The sequence below is a fragment of the Trachinotus anak genome, unplaced genomic scaffold (genome assembly GCF_046630095.1).
Source record: "Trachinotus anak isolate AG129_WGS33_773 ecotype Australia unplaced genomic scaffold, CSIRO_AGI_Tana_v1 ptg000013l, whole genome shotgun sequence".
NCBI lineage: Eukaryota > Metazoa > Chordata > Actinopteri > Carangiformes > Carangidae > Trachinotus > Trachinotus anak.
In genome coordinates, this window is record NW_027273864.1 from 8,287,387 (window position 1) to 8,310,149 (window position 22,763).

The 22,763-nt window shown below is 43.9% G+C and overlaps 1 protein-coding gene across 6 annotated transcripts; it reads left to right on the top strand.

Annotated features, from left to right (window-relative positions):
- Positions 1-3,466: 3,466 nt before the first annotated feature.
- gata2a (GATA binding protein 2a) lies at positions 3,467-16,755 on the top strand. 6 transcript variants are annotated; one of them, XM_071495137.1, is made up of 6 exons: positions 3,467-3,755; positions 7,878-8,307; positions 9,077-9,652; positions 12,357-12,502; positions 14,718-14,843; positions 15,535-16,755. In XM_071495137.1, exons 2-6 carry the CDS (start codon positions 8,079-8,081, stop codon positions 15,832-15,834), a joined length of 1,377 nt encoding a protein of 458 aa, XP_071351238.1. In that variant the 5' UTR covers positions 3,467-3,755; positions 7,878-8,078; the 3' UTR covers positions 15,835-16,755. The 6 variants fall into 6 exon arrangements, with proteins under 6 accessions (XP_071351238.1, XP_071351236.1, XP_071351235.1 ...); XM_071495135.1 differs by having other exon boundaries at positions 3,489-3,755; positions 9,077-9,651; positions 12,344-12,502; XM_071495134.1 differs by lacking the exon at positions 3,467-3,755 and adding an exon at positions 7,351-7,624 and having other exon boundaries at positions 9,077-9,651; positions 12,344-12,502.
- The last annotated feature ends 6,008 nt before the right edge of the window (positions 16,756-22,763 follow it).

Below are 22,763 nucleotides of genomic sequence, written 5' to 3' on the forward strand. Positions count from 1 at the left end.
TGCATCTCCTCCTCGCCAGGGGTCGCTACATAACAGCACATTTTCTTGAGTGCGCCTCTCCTGCACTGTGAGACTCTCGCTCTCTGTCCTGGGGAAACTGAGCTCCTCTAAATCCTCAGGAGGCGCTCATTTATATTACTAGTGTTTTTAGCGCACACTGCTATTAGTCTAATGGTACTAAATGAAACAGCGCATACATGTTCATGAAGCGCCTTCATGGAGGTGGGGGCTCACATGGGGTGGAAAAAGGCAGGTTTGGTGACTTTGTATGTGACCTTTTCGGAACGAGAGCTAATCCCGAGCTATAATAGACTCCGGGACCGATATGGAAAACTGCTGCACCGTTATCTCGGTTGTCTAGGAGACCATCAGAGCACCGGGGCCGGTGGAGATGCCACGGTATTAAAAGGGGAGAGTGTGTGTGTGCGTGTGTGTGCGTGAGTGTGTGTGTGTGTGTGTGTTGGAAAATGTTTTCTTATTTTGTCATAAGTGTCACTCATAAATACTGCTTTATATCTCGTACTCGATTATGGACGTACAACCATTTTTTCCCCGCCACGTTTGTCCCGCAGCGTCATTACCTTTTTGGGGCCAGCTGAATTTATAAATTCAATTTTGAAGACATAGGAAAAGGTCAGTCAAGAGAAAGGTGAATGAGGGGGGCGTTGAATTAAACTGCACTGGCCTGACATCAGTTATAACACTGAATAACTCCTATATGTACTGAATCACAGCTGACTTATCCCGCCGGACCAAGCGCCGCAGCAGCCTGTCCTAATGACAACACGGGCCCGTGGCGCAGGGCCCGCTTGCTCTTGAGGGAGCTGCTGCAGGCCTACTGACCAGACAACACGAAACCAGAGAAAACTAACGGTGCATGTGAAGCGGTTCAGCCTGTTGAGAAACTGAAGATAATGGTATCATGTTTCGATGTGTTTATTATGGGGGAAACACTTTCACATGTACAACTACAGCTGGAAATTGAGTGTATCGCGTTATCTGTATTTTCTGCCGTTAAGATAAAGATAACCTGAAACTATTAAAAATTCACATCATAACCGACTAAAAGTTTTATAAGTTTGAAAATGGGTGACAGCGCTGTGTTATTTGTCTTAAAGGCTATCACAACACATAGGCCTATGAGTTCCCAAAAGGCGGCCTAAATTCAAAACTGGCTTCATCTATCCTACAGCAGTAAATGGGACTAATCAGACAGACAGGCATCACAGCACAGTGATATATGTTTAATATAGCTTGTATTGATATGTAAAGTGTGTGTACCAGTGCTCTGGCCAGTAGCCTCCCTCCAGTGCCAAACAGAGCCTATATTGGCTGCACTGCTGCAGCGCGTAAAACGTGTAAATATTTCTCATTCCCTTCGCCTATCTGTCTCTATCAACCTGCGGGATCTCCTCCCTCCTACCCCCCCACAAATGATGCATTAGATGCATTGAATGTATTTGTTGTGCAAGTTTGAAAAGGCGGCGATAATCTGGGAGTGAGAGATAAGGAACACCAATTTATTCAGCAGCACTTTGGACCCCGCTTCCAGCCTCGGTCGGTGCTGACACCCCCAGCAGTTTGCTGATAACGATTAGGCCATTTATTATCTTCACAGAGAACAAAGATTGCGTGGTGCCGATGAAATATTACCCCTGGTAATAATCAGAAGGAGAAGGGCCCTGGCATCTAATGCAGTGTGCATATAATATCGTCCCTGACGAAAACCGTGCACACACTCACACACACGCACAGTTTCGTGCAGAACATAGCCTACAGAAAATTGATTAACAAAACAAGTGCAAGTGGACACAAATATAATATTAAGCTATACTGTGGTGAATAAGATTTATTGATAGTCTATTTTTAACATAATAATAATAATAATAATCAGCATCATCATCATAATAAAAATGTGGTGTTTGTCATTTCAAGTAATAATTATTCCCTGACAGTGCTACAATAAAACTGTTAAAATAAAATCTGTAAAACGGTTATTTGTTTATCTGATTATTTGACCATCTGCTCTTAACCTGATTAATAATATCATCTAATGAAATGCTGTCAGATCTAAAAAAAATAATAAAAAAAAAAAACAGATCACAAAGACCAACTTGTCATAATAGTTTACTAATTATTCTTATTTACTACAAATTTTAAACGTCATAAATGTTGACTTAAATACACTGTACGTGCATAGCCTAATTATTTGATAATGAATATAGACTAGTGTACATGTTGTAACTCAAAAGGAAACCTCATATAAATAGATAGCTAATATTCAAATGTCTGACTCATAATGCTGTTTTTCCAAGAATAGCCTACATTTCCTTCACCGTCCAGACAATAAAGTTACAGCCCGAACAAACAAAATCAAAGAGAGATTTTTATCTCAACCTCTACCTGTAGTGTTCACGGGTTATTCGTTGTGCCACAGTAAACAGAGTGAACCTGTTCTTCCAAACCTCGACATTCTGAGCTCTCACGTCTTTTGCTCTGGTGATTTTTCAACACTGAGACAAATGTTTATCCATTCAGTCAGACCTCACGTTTCTTTTTCTTTTTTCCTCCTTTTCTTTTTCTTTCTCTTCTTTTTGTGTGCGTGGGCACTCTGGGGAGCACGAGCCCCGGGGAGCAGGGGTCCTCGCGCCTCCTGCACCTGCCCGGAGCCCACGCGCACGAGCCCAGGTCGCGTGCAGGGGATTTCAGGGGTTTTGCATGTTTTACAAAGTTGTTGTAGCTGCGCGGGGAAAGGGGGGAGAAGGGGGGGCAAAATCTGGGTGAGTCAATTAGGAGCGAGTCTGTCAGGGGCCCCACATTTCACTTAACTCACTAAAGTGGGACAGAAAAAAAAAAGAGTTTTCAAAAAGATCAAATATAGTCTGCATGGGCCTCTTCACCTACACACAAGGGAATGGACAAATAACACTGTCTACAAATGGCGCTTCAACACATTCACCCAACTAATAATGTAAAGTAAGTTCATACCGATTGTGCACATGTTGTTTTGCACCTGGGACAAGCGGGGACCAAGGGGCTCTCAACAAAATGAGCATTTATTTAGCTTCTTTGTTATTTTACTGCCCAGAGAGGTGGAGAAATTGCGTGAAGTTCTCCTCATGCCATGCGCCGCCATTAACATGTGTAGACTGCAATTGTGCATTAAATAATAAATAACCAGCAGCAAAAGTCTGTCAGATGGTTGTACAGCTGAAAGTAGACGTGGGGGAGCTTCATCCGGGGGAAAAAAAAAATCAAAACAAACAAACAAAAAAAAAAAAAAAAAAAACACGACAAAATGCTGGGAGCCTCTGTAAGGGGCAGGTTGAACTCTATTGATCACCTCTTGGGAGCAGGTACTGCTGCCCAGTTTCTGTCTATTTAACCGGGACCCGGAAGACAGGCTGCTGCTGGCTGACGTGCCATTACGTTGCTGTGTGGCTGCAGCCTCTCACACGGCCACAGAAGTTTTTGCTCATATTCAGAGAGGTTCGGATACAGCGAGAGAGGAGGCAGAGGCTGAGCGCAGACACACTCCGCTCTCTGCCAGGTGATGACACTGAGAGCCACCGGCTGGTTCATGTTGTCTCCACAGCATCCTTAAAAACCCGTCTCTCTGGACACTTTCCCCGCATCGGTCGTTTATTTGAGCGCCGTTATTTTGGAGAGAAGCGCCGCAGCTGTGCAGTGAGTCAGATGGATCCACTTTGACTCTGAAGGCGCAGCCACTCTTCTCACATGTAAGACCGGAGCAGGTCAGTCAATTGCTGTAGCTATATATTTTTTATACATCTGGCATTTTAAACTCTTATGTAAATTTTTTTTTATTTTTTTGTATTTAAAAATTTAAATAATAATCTTCTTACACTCAAAGCTAGAATAGTAACAACAAACAAACAATAGAGTATTTTAATGCATTGCTTGAGACATAGTTCACATGAATGCAAAGGAAAGACGTTGGTTTTACGCTTAGTTCATAATATTTCCCTTCATGTTCTGAGGATATAAACCGTATGAAACTCCATAGCATCTGAAGAGCGGCTCAATATCGAATGAACTATGTGAAGCCTATCAGTAACCAGTCTTATCCATTATAAAGAGACGGTATTGGGCTATGATACTTTTGTTATATTCACTGACACAGTCCGCTTTCCCCCCCTTTTTTTTTTGTTTTTAGATTTTTTTCTAAACGATCAAACAATAAAAATGAGTCCAAAATGAATAATTACTGCACCAACTAATAAAGGAGGCTGCGCCCACCGGACACAGAGGAGCTCTTTTTAAAGATTTCCACGCGGTCACGTAAACACGACCTACAGTCAGTTTTTATGTGGTCCACTTTATGTTGCCGTGGGCGAGGTGCTGTATTCCTGGAATAAAACCTCGATCGCGAAATGGATTAGTGTATCATAAGCATGATATTAGTGACGACAAAAGTATTCAATTGTCACGGCTTTAAAATGCATAATGACTGGAGCAATCCTCTTTGATCTGCAGAAAGAGCAATCACATCACCACAATGGTGGAGCAGAGACAGGGGCGGGCTGGGCTCTGCACAGACATGAAGGAGCTGGAGTCAATACATGGCACCTTTTTACACCAAACCTCCCTCTCTTACCTGTGCTGCCGCCTGCATGAGGCTTCACAGACTTTGTGCATGATTCAAATAAAATGAAGTGGTGGTGTGGAGCTCTGTGAGCGACAGGAGAGCATGCAGCGCTGCAGGTTGAAGCTGTGAGCACATAAAGATCTCAAAGAAACATCTAAATATGTTTAACAAATAATTAACTGAACTGATGAATGAATTTTAACACTGCAGTTGAGGAGCTTGTTCATGCATGACTGACGGTTTATAGGGTTTCTATATAGAACTGTTTCAGCATTGTACTATAGAGCGCATCTCCATAATTTTTCTGTATTTATAGCCCCAGAAAGGGGTTCAGGCTATGAACCTAAGAATCATCTTATGTTCCATAATCTCTTTTGTTATGTGCACAGACCATGTGTTATGTCCTGTCCCATTCTGAAATGTTATTATTCTGAGCTCTAACTGCTTAAATGGGAGTGAGTGCTATTCTCATGGCAGCATCCAGGCCCCTCTCTTAGCAGTTATATAGTCTTGAGTCTGGGTGCTTGTGCCTATAAAGCCCCCCGGTGCCCTGACTTGAACTAATTAGCCGTGAGTAAAGGGGACAATAATGCTTCAGCTGGTTTGTGTCATTCTCTTCTTTCTGGCTCTGCTTATCTTCACAAGCCCCACTGTGGCTCTTCACACTCCCCTCAAACACACACAGACACACGCACACACATTCGCATAGCCACACACCTCCACTCTGGATAATGATGGATGACCGTGCCCAATGGGAACAAACAGGTAGATAAAGCCAATCCCATTTAATAACAGCATGGATCGGAATGATAATCTTGTTGTTCATTAGCCACTGTGGCTGCACAGCGTTGCAGTAGTTGCACACAGTTCTCATCCAGTGCAGGAGGTGTTGTGAGAGGGATAGTGTTCTCCAGTCTAGGACAGCATCCCTGGGTGAAACAATACTGCTGTGTCCTTGAGAAAGACAGAGGGAATGCAACAGCACCCCCCACCCCACCTCCAAAACCCTCTCCACTAACCCTCCGAGATCCTTTTGCATCTTTTGTTCCAGCGCAGATACAAATGGGATTAATGAAGGTATAAATTACAGAGAGCTAAATCATGCTGAGTAATCCATTTGGCAAACATGCAAACAACAATGGGCATGCTGCAGCAGCTAGCCTGAGCCTGACCCGCTCTCTGAGGCCCAGTGGTTAACACAGAATGCAACACAGGCTGACCACTGTAGGCTACAGTGACATGTTACAGTGCATAGGGAAAAAAAAGCTCTTTCACTAGGAGCCTTAAAGATCAAGAGCATCACTGGTAAACCATTCAAGCTCAAACAGAGAGAGTCGTTGTTACCTCTGCTTCAAGTATATGACAGCAATTATTCTGCTGCATAAAATTGAGTGTTTTTATTATTTACTGTGTGTTATTGATGATTGTGAGATATTTTATAATAATTATAAAGGACAATTAAAATCATATATAGGCAAGCATGTTCTCACTCCACCTGCCCACTGCAGGGCTTCTTTCCACTGGAATGTCAGTTATTCAGGTAACAGCCCTCCACTGCCCCACATAGACTAATTTGTTGATTTAAGGAGTTGACAAGCTCAAAGGGCTCAGCTCATCAACTCACGGCCCCTGGCAACAGGCCAGTGATTTAATGACTTACGACTGACACACACAGGCACAGAGATGCGCACACATTTACTCTGCAGTAACACCAGAGTTATGAGGGGTCTTTACCTGGAGAACTGAGGTATCAGAGGCTTCAGGTAACAACCCCGCAAACTCCCACCCATCGTGATTCTGTGACGTCAGGTCTCGGCGTCGCCGTGCCGGCCAGTCTAGACCCCGAGCACCCTCCAATTATTCCCTGTCAATCACTCACACTCACACACACACACACACACACACACACATAAACAACAGCAACAAAAACAACGCACGCAGGTTTATGACCCTTACTCCTTAATCCACACTGTCCAGAATGTGACTGTGTCCTTGTGGGCAGCAAGTCACGGTAATGAAAACAATAATTAAGTTAATTAATACGCCTCTATTAAGGGTTTTGATTTCTGTTTCGATTTGTATTGTGAGGTTTGAATGAGGGCGTTAAAAGCCTCTTTGTTGATCACCAATTGGTTTTCATAGGTGAGGGCCTGCGCTCATCCCTGGTGCCATTTGAGAAAGAGGCGCCGTTAGTATGCAAACTGCCCTGTCCTGAGACAAAACCTCTGTTTTCACAGGAGGACTGCCCTGCTACTAATTAAAGACAATTAGGCTCCCCGAACAATGGGGCCATCTTCGGGGTCATAAATCGACTCCTCCTCTGTTGGTTTTAGAGGTGCTGACAACTCTGTTTATTTACATAACAGCAGTATGCGAAAAACAACACTTACAATTATTGTTAGAGATGTAAACCTCCATCTGCGACTGTAATTGTTTAAAGAGAAAAAAAATATCGTTGCGAAATTTAAACGTCACTTCAAACCCATAAAAAATATATCTGTGATAGTTTATATCCTCATGAACATTTTGCAGAAGGACTCATCATGCAGGTGGAGGCGGCCTCCTGCATGATTACATTTTTAAATCATTATAACAGTAAGTCCCATATTGTGCAAAATGACCCCCCCCCACCCCATGTTAAGTGTCTGTCTTTATGCTTATAACTGCCGTTAAAAAAGCAGATTATCAGGGGCCGATTGCACATTCAGTGTGATCTTCATGAAAGAGAAAGACCCCCGAGAAATTACACCGCTGATTGATAAGTCTTTTAGTTTTTCAGTGTAGGGAAATGGAAATTGAAAGAAGGAGAGCAGGGATGCAGCGAGCCAATTGTGGCAGGGTTGACTGTGATTGGCTCAGACCGAGGCCCCGCCTCATGTGGCTTGATATGGGAATTTACTGGCGCCAGCCGCATCAGTCTGCGCCACATCTCATTAATGAGCCTGAGCACTGCACGGATCAGGAGGTTTACACATCCAAGCTGTATTTTCCGTCAGCTGATCGAAATTGCAACAGGTACCCAGAGGAAACATGTCTTTTTTTTCTGTGTGTGGAGACGGGATGCGTTGCCTCGGCACTCAGTCAGTTGTGCACGACTTTGTTTTCGGCTTGTAATCACAAGGATCCTTCAGTGTGCAAAGTTTATTTCACTTGTTACCCGCTAAGATTAGAAAAAACACATATAAAGAATGCTTTTTCTCTGCATGGAGGAAGAGGTGGAGTGGCCATCGCGTCCATGAATTAACATTTTGTTTTCGTCTCATTGCAGGTAGGCTATCCCTGAGGAGAAAGGAGGAGACCGGGTTATTTGAGGATTCTATTTCTGAAGTAAATAAACACAGCCGAGACTTTCACAGCTCAGGAACTATATTGTAAGGAGGATTTAACTTCCACTTGGAGGTAAACATAGCCTAAAAGTAGCCCAACACACAGAGACGCATTCAGAGGAGAGGAGACGGCCAGCTCAGCCATGGAGGTCGCAGCGGCCGATCAGTCTCGGTGGATGGCGCACCATCACGCAGTGCTGAACGGCCAGCACCCGGACTCTCACCACCACAGTCTGAGCCACAACTACATGGAGCCCATGGCGCCTTTACTGCCCCAGGACGAAGTTGACATGTTTCTGAACCACTTGGACTCTCAAGGGAACCCCTACTACACCAACTCCCGGGCAAGGGTCACCTACAGCCAAGCACACGGTAAGATGCGCTGCAGTTTACAGTGGCACCTAAACCTGACTATATGTTTATGAGAAATAAGAAACATGCTAGAAAAAAAAAACATTTTACCGAGGCACAGTTTTTATATAATTCATCAGTGACAAAAACACAGCTTGCATTCTGTGTGTGAGCCTGTGGAATTTGTTTATTAATTTAGTACAGTAACTGTAAGTTTAACAATTCATGCAGTGTCCAGTAATTTGCTTAAACAGTCCTTCTTGGCATTTCTGGGCCGATTCACCAACATAAAAGGAATTTCCAGCGAATGACAGCGAGAGGAAAGGGAAGTATGTCATTTAACCCCTCTCTGTTGGGGCAGGGGTTCTGGAGAGAGAGAGAGAGAGAGAGAGGAAAGCACTTCCCGGATATAAAATAAAAACCGCAAATTTACTTATAACAATCTTTAGTCCGCGAGTTGCAGCCGATGAAAAGATACTGTCCTGACAAGGAGCTACTTTTTCTGTCTTTCTGCAGCCAGCAGGCCTGTATTACCTCTGCCTTTAATAGGCGAGATGGCTGAGGCTACTGTCATCTAACGGAAAATATTTTTGGATCTTATTTTAAATGAACAACCCTACCAGTATTTTATCTCCATCTGAAACTAAATGTCTGGCCTGAGTAATTCTGAACATTTATCAGGTAAGATCTGTCTGATATGGTTAGTGAACTAATGGCAGGACTGGTGTGTTAAAAAGGCATCAAAAAAAAAAAACATGGGCCTTATTAAATAGATTATTTTGGATTTCAGCTCGTCTCACTGGGAACCAAGTTTGCCGACCACACCTCATCCACAGTCCCGGTATTCCCTGGCTGGACCCCGGGAAAGCAGCCCTGTCCGCTGCCCACCACCATAACGCATGGGCGGTCAGCCACTTCAGCAAACCCGGCCTGCATCCCACCGGCTCCGGCTACCCCTGCAGCAGCAACACCGGCACGGCTCCGGTGTCGTCGCTCACTCCGGCGTCCCACTCCAGCCCGCACCTCTACAGTTTCCCTCCTACTCCTCCGAAAGACGTGTCCCCGGACCCCGGCCCTACCTCTCCAACCTCCACCTCGACCAGGATGGACGAGAAGGAGTCGATCAAGTACCAGGTGCCGCTGACGGAGGGCATGAAAATGGAGAGCTGTAGTCCTCTCCGCAGCGGCCTGGCCTCCATGAACAGCCAAGCCGCGGCCACGCATCACCCCATCCCGACCTACCCGGCCTACCCTCTGCATGCACCTCATGAGTACAGCGGCAGCCTCTTCCACCCCGGGAGCCTGCTCGGCGGGTCCTCCTCCAGCTTTACGCCCAAATGCAAAAGCAAAGCCAGATCGAGCTCAGGTGAGTCTCACGTGTTTGAGTTTGTCCCCCGCATCAGATGTGAGATGGGACCGATAAGGCCTCGTTACATGGTTATGGTTTATTCTGCCGGGCAGTGAAGCGTTACTCTCCCCATCACTCATCAGTAAGCCTTGAGAAATGTCTTATTTGTCACCATGTAGTAATATTATTATAGTCTGCCACTGTCACACATTTTGTTTGTATAAGTGTGTGAGGACATTGTCTTACGGGAATTTACACAAGTATTTGTTCTGAATTTTTTTTTTTTTTTCCTGTTGTCAGCTTTTTCTGGCACTCACGGTCATGCCACGTCTGCATTGTTGCTCTGGTAAAAAGAGTGGTCATGTCCATTTCGGACACTTCTCCCCTCTGAAAACCTGTCCTGCCAAGTGTCTCTGTGGGCTACTCCATCGCACTCTTCGCCACTTTTAAGCTCCGTCCACTTAAACATGCTCATGTTGAAGAAGAATCAACTATAGATGAAACACCTCAGACTAACCGGGGTCAGCTGTTTACTACATGTCCAGTTAAGGTCATTACACGATTAAATGTTTCGGGGACTTGAAAGAAAAGAAAGTGGGATTCCAGCTAATTAAACTAATTGATTTATGGTTAAAAAAAAAAAAGAAAATAAAAGAAAAAAACGTAATATTGTGTTTAAACATAGATTAAAGACTGTAACACAAAGGATTTTTTTTTTAACATTTCTCACAAAAACTTTACATCAACTTATTCAATTAAATTCTGACTTGACAGTCAAATGGCCTCTTCTTCGTGCTGTTGGCTTGTTGTTGTTTTTTTAAATGTGGCGTTTATTGCACTTAGAAAATGAAGTAGTCACGACGCCCTGGCTCCTGCCATATCCTGTATACCTCCAAGTGAACAAATCACGACCTCCACCCCGCCCACCGCTCTCCCCAGTACTAACAAAGCACAGGCGACAGAGCCCTGCTGTTTGTGTTTTTAAGCATGGCCTTGGCCCATTGCACTGACACAAAGTGCAGGCAAGCAAGTCCACAGTTGATCTGCTTTTATGTGTAGATGAGAGCGTATTTTATAACACTGTCACCATAGTTCTGTAGACCAGTGCATTGGGTAATCCTGATTAAACATGCACATAATTGGTGTTCCTCTTACCTAAAATCCTCAAAGCCAGTGAAATAGTTTATAATAAAACACAGCTTATTTTCTGACTGTCTGGACAAGCACCTGATTCAATATACTGCATGTGTTGGGAGTAATATTTAGACTTTATGCTTGACATTAATGTGCAGACATTTGAAAAACAACTCAGTCTGGTAATGGCTGTGTAATTTCCCTACATTGTTCCAGCTGTTGTACTTTGGATTAATGGACAAAAAGTAACAACAGACATCTTAGACTGTTAACAGGTTGGTCTAAATGCAGCTGTGTAATTATTGATATTGTGATCCCTTGTCCCCGTGCTTTTTAATACACCTGGGGAATGCTTGCTGGCTGTTAATCTGAGTGAATGTGAGCTGTTGTTGCAGAGAAATGTTATACTGTGACATTTAAAAGAGGTTGGCCAGACTGTGCCTGAATCAGTAACACAAACATATCAGCTACGGCATTAAAAAGACTCTTATCTATCAAAGTCGATGTCCAGTGCCAGTAATGGTGATTGACTGTTGTACAAAATGCCACAATGACATTTCAGCTGTCAGCACATACACCTTACAGTAGTGTGGCTTCCTGTCGAACTAGTCTCAGACCAGAACTCCTCCTCCTCTCCACACTAACTTTTCTTGTGTAGCTTTCATCTTCCTTTTTTGTCTTATTTCAACACTATACATTGCATAAGGCTTAATACATCAGTCATTGGTGGTGAATATTTAAAGTGTTAATGATGCCGCTTTAATGTGGTGGTTGGGCTTACGAAACACTTAAGAGGAAGAAAAGGGAGGTACAAAAAAGCGGCGAGATGCATTTCAAAAGGAACATAGCTTTTTGCTAAGGTCAGATTCCATTGTCGAGCGAGGGTGGGACTTTGGGTGTCGCTAGCATTATAACCAGAATAATAAGAGGATGCTCTAGGGAGAGAGGGATACTTGAATTAAATGAATTGGTCGCTTTAGCAACAGGCTGTTTGAAGTCAGTCAAACCTGTATGGGAGAGGAGAACATGTGGGAATAACTAAAAAAGCAGGTTTTTCTATGGGGGTATACACAGGAGGTCTATTTCTGATCCAGTCACTGCTTAAGAATAATACAAACTTCACCAAAATAATGCTGGACTGAACGTCATTTCTATATTATTAATTGCAAACAACTGGCATGCAAGCTTTTCATTAAAGTCTGCAACACTGTCCGGCACATTTAATACCACCTCCACACACTTATGTTTCCTCTCATGGAGGCCCACTGAGCTGATGAATAATGTAGTCCTAATTTGATGGTGTTTCTCATTCTTCTTGTTGGACACCTCTGGACATGTTCTGGCTGTCTGTGGCCTCCTCACTCTGGATCGGTTTACATAGAAGTGTCTGTGCCCATGACAGCCGTGCACACTTGGTACACCTCCATGCTCGTCACCGTCATGAAACAGAATTGGACTTCATATTACAGTGACAACTAGGGTCATTCAGCGCCCCCGATTGAGGTGGATAGCTGTTGCTTCTGACAGAGTGTGAATTTTTTAATTATATAAAATTTGTTCTTGTCTCCTTCTCTTGAACTATATGCAGAGGGCCGTGAATGTGTAAACTGTGGTGCCACCTCCACCCCTCTGTGGCGACGGGATGGTACCGGCCACTACCTGTGCAACGCCTGTGGACTCTACCATAAGATGAACGGCCAGAACCGACCACTTATCAAGCCCAAACGTAGACTGGTGAGTTCTCACTCCGCTGCTTTATGTTGAGAGAAGGCACCAAATATGAGCACAAAGCAGATGCCGGCAGCACAATTCCAGGAAAGTTATATTTTCCCTATGATCTTCCTGGAATTGTGTGTCCCTCTCACCCCCCGATGATCCGCCTTCATGGCCTGTTACAATACTGCTACTATTGCCATTGTTCCTGCTATCATTATTGCTGGTACTTCTGATACTGTTACTGATACCAATGCCCATGCTGCTCTAGTTAACACCATGCTCGAGTAAATGAAAAGCAGCGTGCATGGACACAGAACGTTCTTGTTGTTGATGTACCACTGCTCCACAGCTGCACAGCCACTTCTGGCATTAACCACATACTAAAGCTGGATACATTTCTATGTGGCATGATTTATTTTAGCCTATTTGATGGCTTAGCTGTTTAGAAATCCAATATTTTAATTATTTTCTCATCTTTTATAGACTTATTAATTTGATGGTTTACAATAACTGCTGAGTCTTTTATTGTTCAGCAGAATTCATTTTCTTTTTTTTTTCTTTGCTTAAGTGGTTGGTTTGTCAACAAACAATTCTGAAATAGCCACAAATAACTGTTTCTTAATGAATTAACACTATTTTCTCTATTAATTGGTAAGTAGAAATGAAGATATGCACTACACTTAAAACTTAATAAATATTAGCCATTGAAAAAAAATTAAATAACACTACTTCTACTACAAATAATAATAATAATAATAATAATAATAACAATAATGAGGAAACACTGTGAATCAATGTTACAAAAATTAAATAATACAAAGTTTATCGCTGTTTTAACTTTAATTAAATGGCTTTTTCATTTAGCCAGGCTAATTATGATTGCGGAGGCTGCAGCCTGGGTCTAATGGTCTTCATTAGCATTAGCAGGTCATTTCACTTGCCAGTAAATTGGCTGCTATCGGTCGATCGGTAAAGATGTTTCGAATAAAAACACGGAGATTATTATATTTTGTTACAACATTTTTTTCGTGTTGTTCCTTGACCACCTCCACTCCGTTCCTCCTCGTGAAAAGTCCATTACATTTTCCACTGGCTCGGCCCATGTGGCTGTAGCTTTTGCATTTTCAGCTCAAGTGTTTTTCAGAGTTGTGTTCAAAGGGGCATCCAGTTGTTTCCTATCCGGATATCTGCCCGGCCCAGATAAGGAAGTCAGGCTCCCGGCTGTTTCCGCCCTCAACCAGCGCGCTGCATTCTCTATGGCCAGACTGACATATACTGTAAAGAGATTATCACAACACTGGAGGAGCCGCTTATGTGTGAAGAGACAGACCGTGAGGGGCGGGGATTGGAAAATAAATGGATTTATGTTCCTCTCTTGTTTGTCTTTCTCAGCGAGCAGCGTACAGTCTTATTGCGCAGCGGCTTTTTTTTGTTGTTGTTGAAATATAGGTTACATATTTCATTTCGTATGAAATGACCAGAGTTATTGTTGCTCTCCAGGTCAACAGCAAAGAGTCCACCTGAAATTAATTAAAAGAAAAGCCTGGATGCTGCTCATGAAGCGAAGTGCCGCAGGGCTCTTGCGTGTAAAGCTAATGTTTCTTATTATGTGTGAAGAATTGATCCGCAATGGACGCAGGAGCACATTGCCAGACAGGACACCGGGTCTTACACGACTTGTAGCCCAGTTTCCCTGGATCAGGATAAATAGAAGGTTTACACAAGGCCTCTATTATAACCTGTTAATACCCGCATACTTATTTTTAATTCATAAATATGATAATTACCGACAGGCGTGTACATAATGAGGCATTCTCTAGAAAAATGTCTCCATATCTTATTGCGCAAATTAGAAAATTTGATCATGGTTACAGCGGTCTGCATACATGCATTTTTTTTTAAATAGAGGATTAAGTATTTTTTTCCAGTCTGAGTGTCTCTTCTTTTGATGCTTTTCTGCAGATGGTCCTGCGGTTAAAGTTGAAACCTCACGAAAATCCATGGACCGCCGTTTAACTTAAAAAACCTTTGTCTCTTATTGATTTCTGCCGGGGCAGAAATCACAAAATCGCAAAGCGCTGTGGCTTTAATACGAGAATTGATAAGTGATAAGCTTTCTATAGGAGTCTAAGTGACCGTGATATTCAGTGGTTTTGTGCCGCTGACCTCTCTACCACCACTACAACATGCGGATGGGTCTTTATTCATGGTGTACTCTTTCTGCTTCCTCCAGTCCGCTGCTCGACGTGCAGGCACCTGCTGTGCAAACTGCCAGACCACCACCACCACCCTGTGGAGGCGCAACGGGAACGGAGACCCGGTGTGTAACGCCTGCGGCCTTTACTTTAAACTGCACAATGTAAGTAGTCTGGAAAAAAAAAAAAAAAAGAAACTGAACTCAAGTGCGGGTTTTGGGGGAGAGGGGGAGGGTAGGAGGGGAGCTGGTCGTTAACTGGTCAAGTGGGCGGACAGTTTGTATCGATTTAGGAGCAGAGAAACTGGGGGAGTGTGGAGGCAAAGCCTGCTCACCCTGTCGAGCAGAACCCACCGCTCGTCTTTTTTTATTAATCCATCGTTGTTTCAATGGGGGGCGTAACTCCCAGGAGAGGCTGCAGGGTGGGACTGTCATTCAGTGTAACGGCGTCGGTTACACTGATGAGGATTTGTCTGAGGCTGCTCTTTTCAGCCCAAGCCTGGTCCTCATCCCCATGTATTCATATTGACCAGAACGGTTCTGTTTGGTTTTGAATTAGACAAAAGCTAAAAACGCCCCTGACTCGCCCAATAATGGAGCTATATATGCAAAACAGCTGCTCATTATTTACAGCATTTATTTCACACTGGTGTAACATAATATTAGTCTACCAGGAAATAAATGCATGTAAATCCCAATAGGCAATGCAATATGTGACATATTCCTGGTAACATTTTATATTATGAGCTGATCAACAAGCTCATAATGTAGTAAAACAACCACTATAGTGTAGTATTCACACTGTCAGTGCAGCTTTTGTCTGGCTTGCCTTGAGCTAATGTGCTGCTCTCTGTAGGTTAACAGACCCCTGACCATGAAGAAAGAAGGGATCCAGACACGCAACCGCAAGATGTCCAGCAAGTCCAAGAGGAACAAACGAGCAGGGGACGGCTTCGACGAGCTGTCCAAGTGCATGCAGGACAAGGCCTCTCCCTTCGGCAGTGCACCCGGCCTCACCAGCCACATGACCCACATGGGTCACCTGCCCCCATTCAGCCACTCGGGACACATGCTTCCTACTCCCACACCCATTCACCCTTCATTCGGTCACCCCCACCACTCCAATCGCTCGCCAGTCTGGGCTGAGCCTCACTGAGGCCCCTCCAGAGACAGAACTCCTCTGCCTGTAGGAGCCACCACATCGCCATTAACACTAAATGGCCTTCACATCATGTCGAAAGCTGAGCAGACTTGTTGCGTCATGTACAGTGGTTGGAGGGGAGGGACCTTCAGTTGGACTTAATGACTGAAGGTCACGTTTTGCCTGACCTCACTGATGGGACGCTGCAGAGAGCAGGACTTTAGCGGACTCTGTGAAGAGCTAATGTGACGAGGGGCTTTTTAGTCCCTGGGTGACTGAGGCTTAAAGGAATGGAGTGAATGGAGATGCTTGTCATTCTTTTTGCTTATTTTTACTAAGTCACTTTGGTACCCACCTCTCCATGACCCTGTAACAGGAGACTCATGAGAGGTCTTAAAAAGAACCGCTGTTTCCACCTCACGACCATCTCATTATATAACTGAGACTCGTGCACCCTGTCCATCCCCAGGCTGTAGTCCACAACTGCTGTGGACAGACAGACTGTTCAGTGCTGGAGGTCTAAAGACTGGCTGACAGCTACAACACCCGTACGCCTCTGTTATCAACCAGTCAGGCCCAGACTACAATACCCATAAACTAGTGCTCTCCTCACATGCTGGATTGTACACCACCACAACTCTCACCTGTTTTTAATAATGGACTTTTATGGAAAAAAGACACAGTAAATAAAGTGTTTATAAATGCTTAATTGCTATTATTGTTGTTATATTTGATGTTATAATTATTGCTACGATAATTTATTTTCACTCTTTAAGCTTTCGTCAAAGACACATGGAAACTTTTATGATTTTAATTTCATGGTTATTATGTAAAGAAAAACACTGACCTATCTTAGATAAAAAAAAGTCCCTGAGCTGTATGTTTTTATCATTTTTCCATCTCACAAAAGTAAAGGAAATAAAGTTTAATACAGAAGTACTGCCTCTTCAGTTTAGTCTGTCTCTGTCACTCTCATGTACATATACACAAACAAACAGAATTAACCTCTCCTTTTAATGAAGAATGCTTGATTATTAAAATCATAAGTGATATCAGATGTATCAAGGAAAGCTCTGTGATCCCTTAAGCGTGGTAATGCTTTGGTCAGGCTCCTCCTCTATCTGTGATGGCGCGTTGTTAAGAGAAGGCCTCTTTGTGGAGCTGAGGCCTCAGGCTGGACCATTGTACCCAGACAGCAGTCTCCAGCGAAGGGCTCCGGAGTCACACACAGTCATACATATGCACATTATCACATGCTCACACACACACACACACACACACACACACACACATACACACACACACACACACACACACACACACACACACACACACACACACATAGAAAAAAAACAAAAAAAAAAACACAAACCCTAATTCACACCCTCATTTGACCAAATAACTCATGCAAGGTCTCTTATTTAGCTCCAGCATACAGTTTTCTTTCTGAGTTTGTATGTGACAAATACTGAGTCATGAGTCCAGTTGAGTGGGAGCACACACACACACACACACACACACACACACATAGAAAAAAAACAAAAAAAAACAAAAAAAACAAAAACACAAACCCTAATTCACACCCTCGTTCGACCAAATAACTCATGCAAGGTCTCTTATTTAGCTCCAGCAGACAGTTTTCTTTCTGAGTTTGTATGTGACAAATACTGAGTCATGAGTCCAGTTGAGTGGGAGCCGTTCTCGTTCCCTGTGTCTGTCGGAGTAGCCCTCTCTCTTGGCCGCAGTGATTGGAGTGAGAGGAAGGACAGCGGGTCTTTAGTGGGAGAGAGAAGAGGAAGGAAAGGCAATCAGGCGACCTGAGCAAACACGTGGGGGTCTGCTCAGACCCTTTGCACACAGATGTGCACGCAGCTGAGGCTGCCAGGAAGCAGGCGTCGACTCAGTTTCTCCCTTATCTCGTCCTCTTTTTCTTTCTCTTTCTTTCTCTTTCTTTTTGTTTTGTTTATCTTTTTTTCACTCTCCCTTTTTCTGCTCTCCCATTTATTCTGTTTGTCTTGCACTCTCCTTTACTCTCTCTTTCTATGTTAGTTATTCTGTCTCTCCCTCCCATTTGGACGATTACAGTAAAATAAAAGGGGTTGAAGAAACTTTGAACAGAGCCAGCCACTAATGAGTCTGCTCCATTAAGGCCAATTTGAGGTCATCATCGCTGAGTTCAGCATGCCCTCACACACCCACGGCACACACCATCCGATTAAACAGTCCAAGCTAAAAGTGGACTACTACCCCTCCCTGAACCCTCCACCCTGCTCACATCTGCTGGGCTGCTGTGGAGGTTGATCTGCTGGGGTTTCCCCAGCGGCTTGATCAGTTCAAATTGGAAATAATATTTATCATATAGGTGGTGTTTTGTTATCCGGTGTGGCTGGAGCAGTCAGCTTATGCTCAATCATAGCATCCACAACACTGGCTGGCTCTACACGTATGGATACAGGACTGGAGGACTGCATCTGAGTGTCTGTTTTCAGATTGGGGGTGGGATCCCCCTGATCCACTTGCTGAACATCAGTGAAAATGTAATGCCTGACTGCCAATAAGCAGTCTAGCCATCTGTGTGTAGCGTAGTGCTGTGGGTGCTGGGTTGTGTACAGGCCACAGCTCCAGTGAGTTGTGTGCTGCTGCAGCCGACGGGCCCGCTCGGCCGGGCTTGGCCAAAGTCCCGGAGCCTGAGAGGGGGAGACGGAGAGAGCCAGCACTCTTCAATGAGGCCCTCCAGAGGGAAGGAGCAGCCCTCCCAAAAATAATACAGCAGTCTGCCAGGCCAGCGACTCCCAGAGCTGCCCTCGCCTGAACACACATATCCACACACACACTGACATGAACATGTATGTGAACATACATACAAGCACGGAGTGTAACAAAGCCGCTGACGCAGATGTAGAGGCAGTGTTTGTGTTTGTTGTGTGCCGAGCCACATTTCAACTCCTAGTCCTGAGAAGACATTGAGTAGCAGGAACATGACATGCACAGTTGCTCTTGAAATGAATCCTTGGCTAAGTGTTTTGGTAGACACCGTGTGCCACCGTTGCTCCATATTCTGCAACATTAAATTCATGCAGACTCTGCAAGTTGAGGGTTTTGTATACTTCGTACTCACCCATGGTTTACACTGAAAAAGACATCCCCTCCTAACTCACATCATGAATTATGTGACACGAAAAGAGCTATAAAACAGGATGTTACTTATCTTCACTATCTGAGTGACGTTGTTAGAGGAGATGAAGAGGAGAGATCTTAGATGCGTCAGCGGGGTGAACGTGGTGACCACCTAGATCAGAGCACAGAGAGGTTTACGACTTCAACCTGGAACTGGATGTTTCAACTCATCTCGACTCCCTACCTCCTTTTCTTTCTCCCCTCTGCTCTTCCGTTCGTCCTCCCCCACCATCTCCACCACTGCTGATTCCCTCTCAGAGCGCCATGCAACTCTCCATCTCTTCCATTTCCCCCTCTCCAGCCCCCCCCACCACTACTCCCACTCTTTTCTTGTCTCCCACTCCCCCAGTGTATTTGTTTTTCCATCAAATTGAATTAGCAGAATCAAAAGGTATCCCGACCATCCCCTCACAAAGTTGAGTTAGGGAGAGAGACACGTAGAAGATGAAAGGAAGTGGAGCGCAGTTCAGATGCAGGTCTCTTAGTGTGTGTGTTGCAGTGGGGGTTGACCTTTGCCTGGGCCTAACTAAAAAAGCATCCCTCCTTCCTCAGACCCCTAGAAGGATATTAAGGCTGCAAGACGGGACAGTATTTAGATAATACAAAGACGGGACATGTATTCCTGCCTTTATTTGTCATAAAGTTCCCTAAGTGAGCAGCCTGTTTGTTGTCTTTGAGCAAAAAGAGAACTTCTGCTTCACAATGATAAAGCATTAAGTAAGCTCCTAACTCTTTGAAATGTAATTGCTACCAAGTCATAGTGATTGTGCTATGAGGAGACCCACATGTGAACTTCCTCTTTTCACGGATCAACAGAAATTCATAGAAATACCCCTCTGACAGAGCCTGACAGGAAAAAGGTGGGTACGTTCAGTAAAACACCTGGTGAACACTATTCATGGAAACCTGCACAGATACACATTTTGACACTTGAACAACTCGTAACACTTCTAAAATTAATCAACCATACCATATAGAGATGATGTGATTGGCAAAGTTTCGACAGGAATAACTGTCACTCGCAGGGGAACAGAGCTGAGAGCAGATAATCACTGATGACCTCTGTTGACAGGAAACAACCGCATCCTGACCTGCCAGAACATCAAATCTCATAGAGAATCTCTCCAAATGTCAGAACTTAGTCAGAAGAAGTCAAAACTGTTTTGATCTTGCACCGTTTTTGTTACCTCTATGACCTCTGTTGCCTGTCAGGCCCAAAATTGAATGGATGTTAGCTAGTCACAGCTACATACCAAGCATGATTTTTCAACGCAGAGAAAAAAAAGAAAAACAGGAAGTGAGAAGCTCAAACAGGAAATACTTATGTCGTACTATTACGACCAATTAAGACCATAGAGGACTGACACAGACAGTAAAAAGAGATTGTTCATGAGGGGCACTAGGTTTTTAATTCTCTGCAAAGTTTTTATCATGCAGGTTCTGTATGCAGTATGAGCACCCCTGACTAAAATCGGTCCACCACTGGCTATATTTGTTAATTATCTGTTGAATTATTGAACATTTTTCTTCACATACTATGCTAGGACACAAAAGCTAACCATTTGACTGTGCTAACCTTCATTAGGTTGACCTCAGAAATGAAAGGTTTACATTTTTTTCTGCTTGTAACTTACGCATTTTGAAGTAGGCTAACAAAATTGTTTGTTTTTTTATGTTCATCCCCAAAAAGACTTGTTCATCAGTTTTTACCAGCAGCAGTGGGATAGCTTGTTAATATGAAAGTAGAGAAGTGAAAGACAGAAAGAAAAAGGGAGTGTTTCATATCATTCATCAGTGGCTGGAGATACACCTTATTGCCACAGCTTGTGGTTTTAAAAAGGTTTCTGAATAAAATACACTGAGAGGGCTACATGAGTAGGTAACAGAGTCACAGGTCTTTGAGGCTGCTATGTTGCATTTCCCAATGATTATCCCCCGTCTAATTCAGTTTCCACTCACCTCCCTCTGCTGTTGGGGGTGTTGCCCTCATGCTAATGTGTCTTCTGCATGCACACAGTCTTAGTAGAAATGAGGCCAATACAAAATCCTGGCCCCATTTAGTTCCCCTAATCACATGAACTTGCTGCAACTGAAACTACGACGTGGATGAATTTGCATCAGTCATCTGCTCTGTTCAGACATTTTTTCTACGGGAGGCGAGTATAAAAAAGTAGCTGTCAGAGGCAGGGTGTGGACATGCAGAGCACCCCTCCCACGACTCACCCTGAAAATGAGGTCAGTCTCCTCTCACCTGGGACAGGGAGCATTCAGGATGTTCACCTGGGACAGGTAGTGTTCAGGTCTCATTCATGCTGTATTCTGCTGCGCGGAGGCCCTCCTGCTCACCTGCTCCGACAGACAAATTCATCCCCACTGTCTGAGGACAAATGAGCCCATTCATGTAGAGGCTCCCATTTACAAACAGGGGGGCAAGTACAGTACTAATGCCTAGGAGGGCTCAGGGGAGTGGGCGTCTGGACTTGCCATCCTCTTCCGCACCCATATAATGTCCCTCACCATTCCCAGCCCTCGCCCCCGCTCCATTCATGTTTTTGCTTTCAGTGGCAGGTAACTGGAGAAAGGCATGAGTAGGGGAGCTGAGGGCACCTTGGCTCATGGCCAGGAGTGAGAGGAAGGGACCCAGGTGCCTACTCCTGGATGGATCCTCTGGACACTCCCACAAGGGACTGATGACCAGACAGAGAATGGGAGGACAGTAGAGGACAGTAGAAGCCCACAGAGACCTGCTGTGCCCTGCTCAGACTCCCAAGCTGTTCAGCTCACTATTGTAGACTAATGATGGTTGCCTGTGTGGTGGATTAAGTGACAGAGCTGCTCTGTGGCTGATCTGAATTCACTTTTAAACCTACTTCCTTCTCATGGACTGATTTTTCCACACAACAAAGTGTAGCTCTTGTACTGAGCTTTTTTGTACTGAGGTGCATCTAGATTGCCTGTTTGCATGATACACTTATGCCAAAGACAAGTTTGTAGACATACTGAAAAGAAATGCTGACATGATTGCTCAACCTCAAAGAAGAAGTCAGTCTGCCAGGCCTCATTTCACCCCTGCTCATCTTGTCTCTCATGCACAAACACTGCATGAGGGCATTCCTAGGTTATTTTTTTCTGTGTGACTGTTCAGTAAAAGATTTTGTTGTATCTCTGTTTTTGTTTCTCCCAATACTTGTCTTGCCTGGTTAATACTGATAGGAGGACACAAACACACACAGAGGTCAGTTTTATGAGTGAATGATCAATGAAACACAGTGTGCTTCGTTTTAAAAAAGCATGATATGATTAAACCATTAAAGGACCACAGGGACATTTCGGAGAGAGATGAAAAAGATGAAAGTGTTATTTCTAAGGGGCAAAATTGTGGATGCATTCAGAGTTTAGTAGATCCAAACTGCTGATAAAACAAGAAAAAAGAAAGTTTCGATATGTATCATTGCACCAATGCTTTATTCTTTTCTAGGCATAAGCAAAAGTTTAGCATTTTGTAATTGACACCTCTTTTGTGTTTGATCGCCACTGTCAATAAAGACTGTGGTTTTTAGTGTGTTTTACCTTGATAACCTTAACATCCACTGAATTGGTAGACAACTGGCTTGTCTACTGCCTCTCCTTACTCAACTTTTGTTTTACTTTAAACCAGTTTCTGGATAGATGTGTGCAGACCTGCTACCATTACACAGTAAATGCCAGAATTCAGTGGAGACAGAAATTATCAGTGGCATCACACATGCACAAACTCACACATGCAC

What these genes read in the sequence shown, in the direction of transcription:
- gata2a (XM_071495135.1), top strand. Translation starts at nt 8,079, where the DNA reads ATGGAGGTCGCAGCGGCCGATCAGTCTCGGTGGATGGCGCACCATCAC. An exon ending in GCAAAGCCAGATCGAGCTCA is followed by an intron (nt 9,652 to 12,343) that starts GGTGAGTCTCAC and finishes TCTCCTTCTCTT; the next exon opens with GAACTATATGCAGAGGGCCG. An exon ending in TTTACTTTAAACTGCACAAT is followed by an intron (nt 14,844 to 15,534) that starts GTAAGTAGTCTG and finishes TGCTCTCTGTAG; the next exon opens with GTTAACAGACCCCTGACCAT.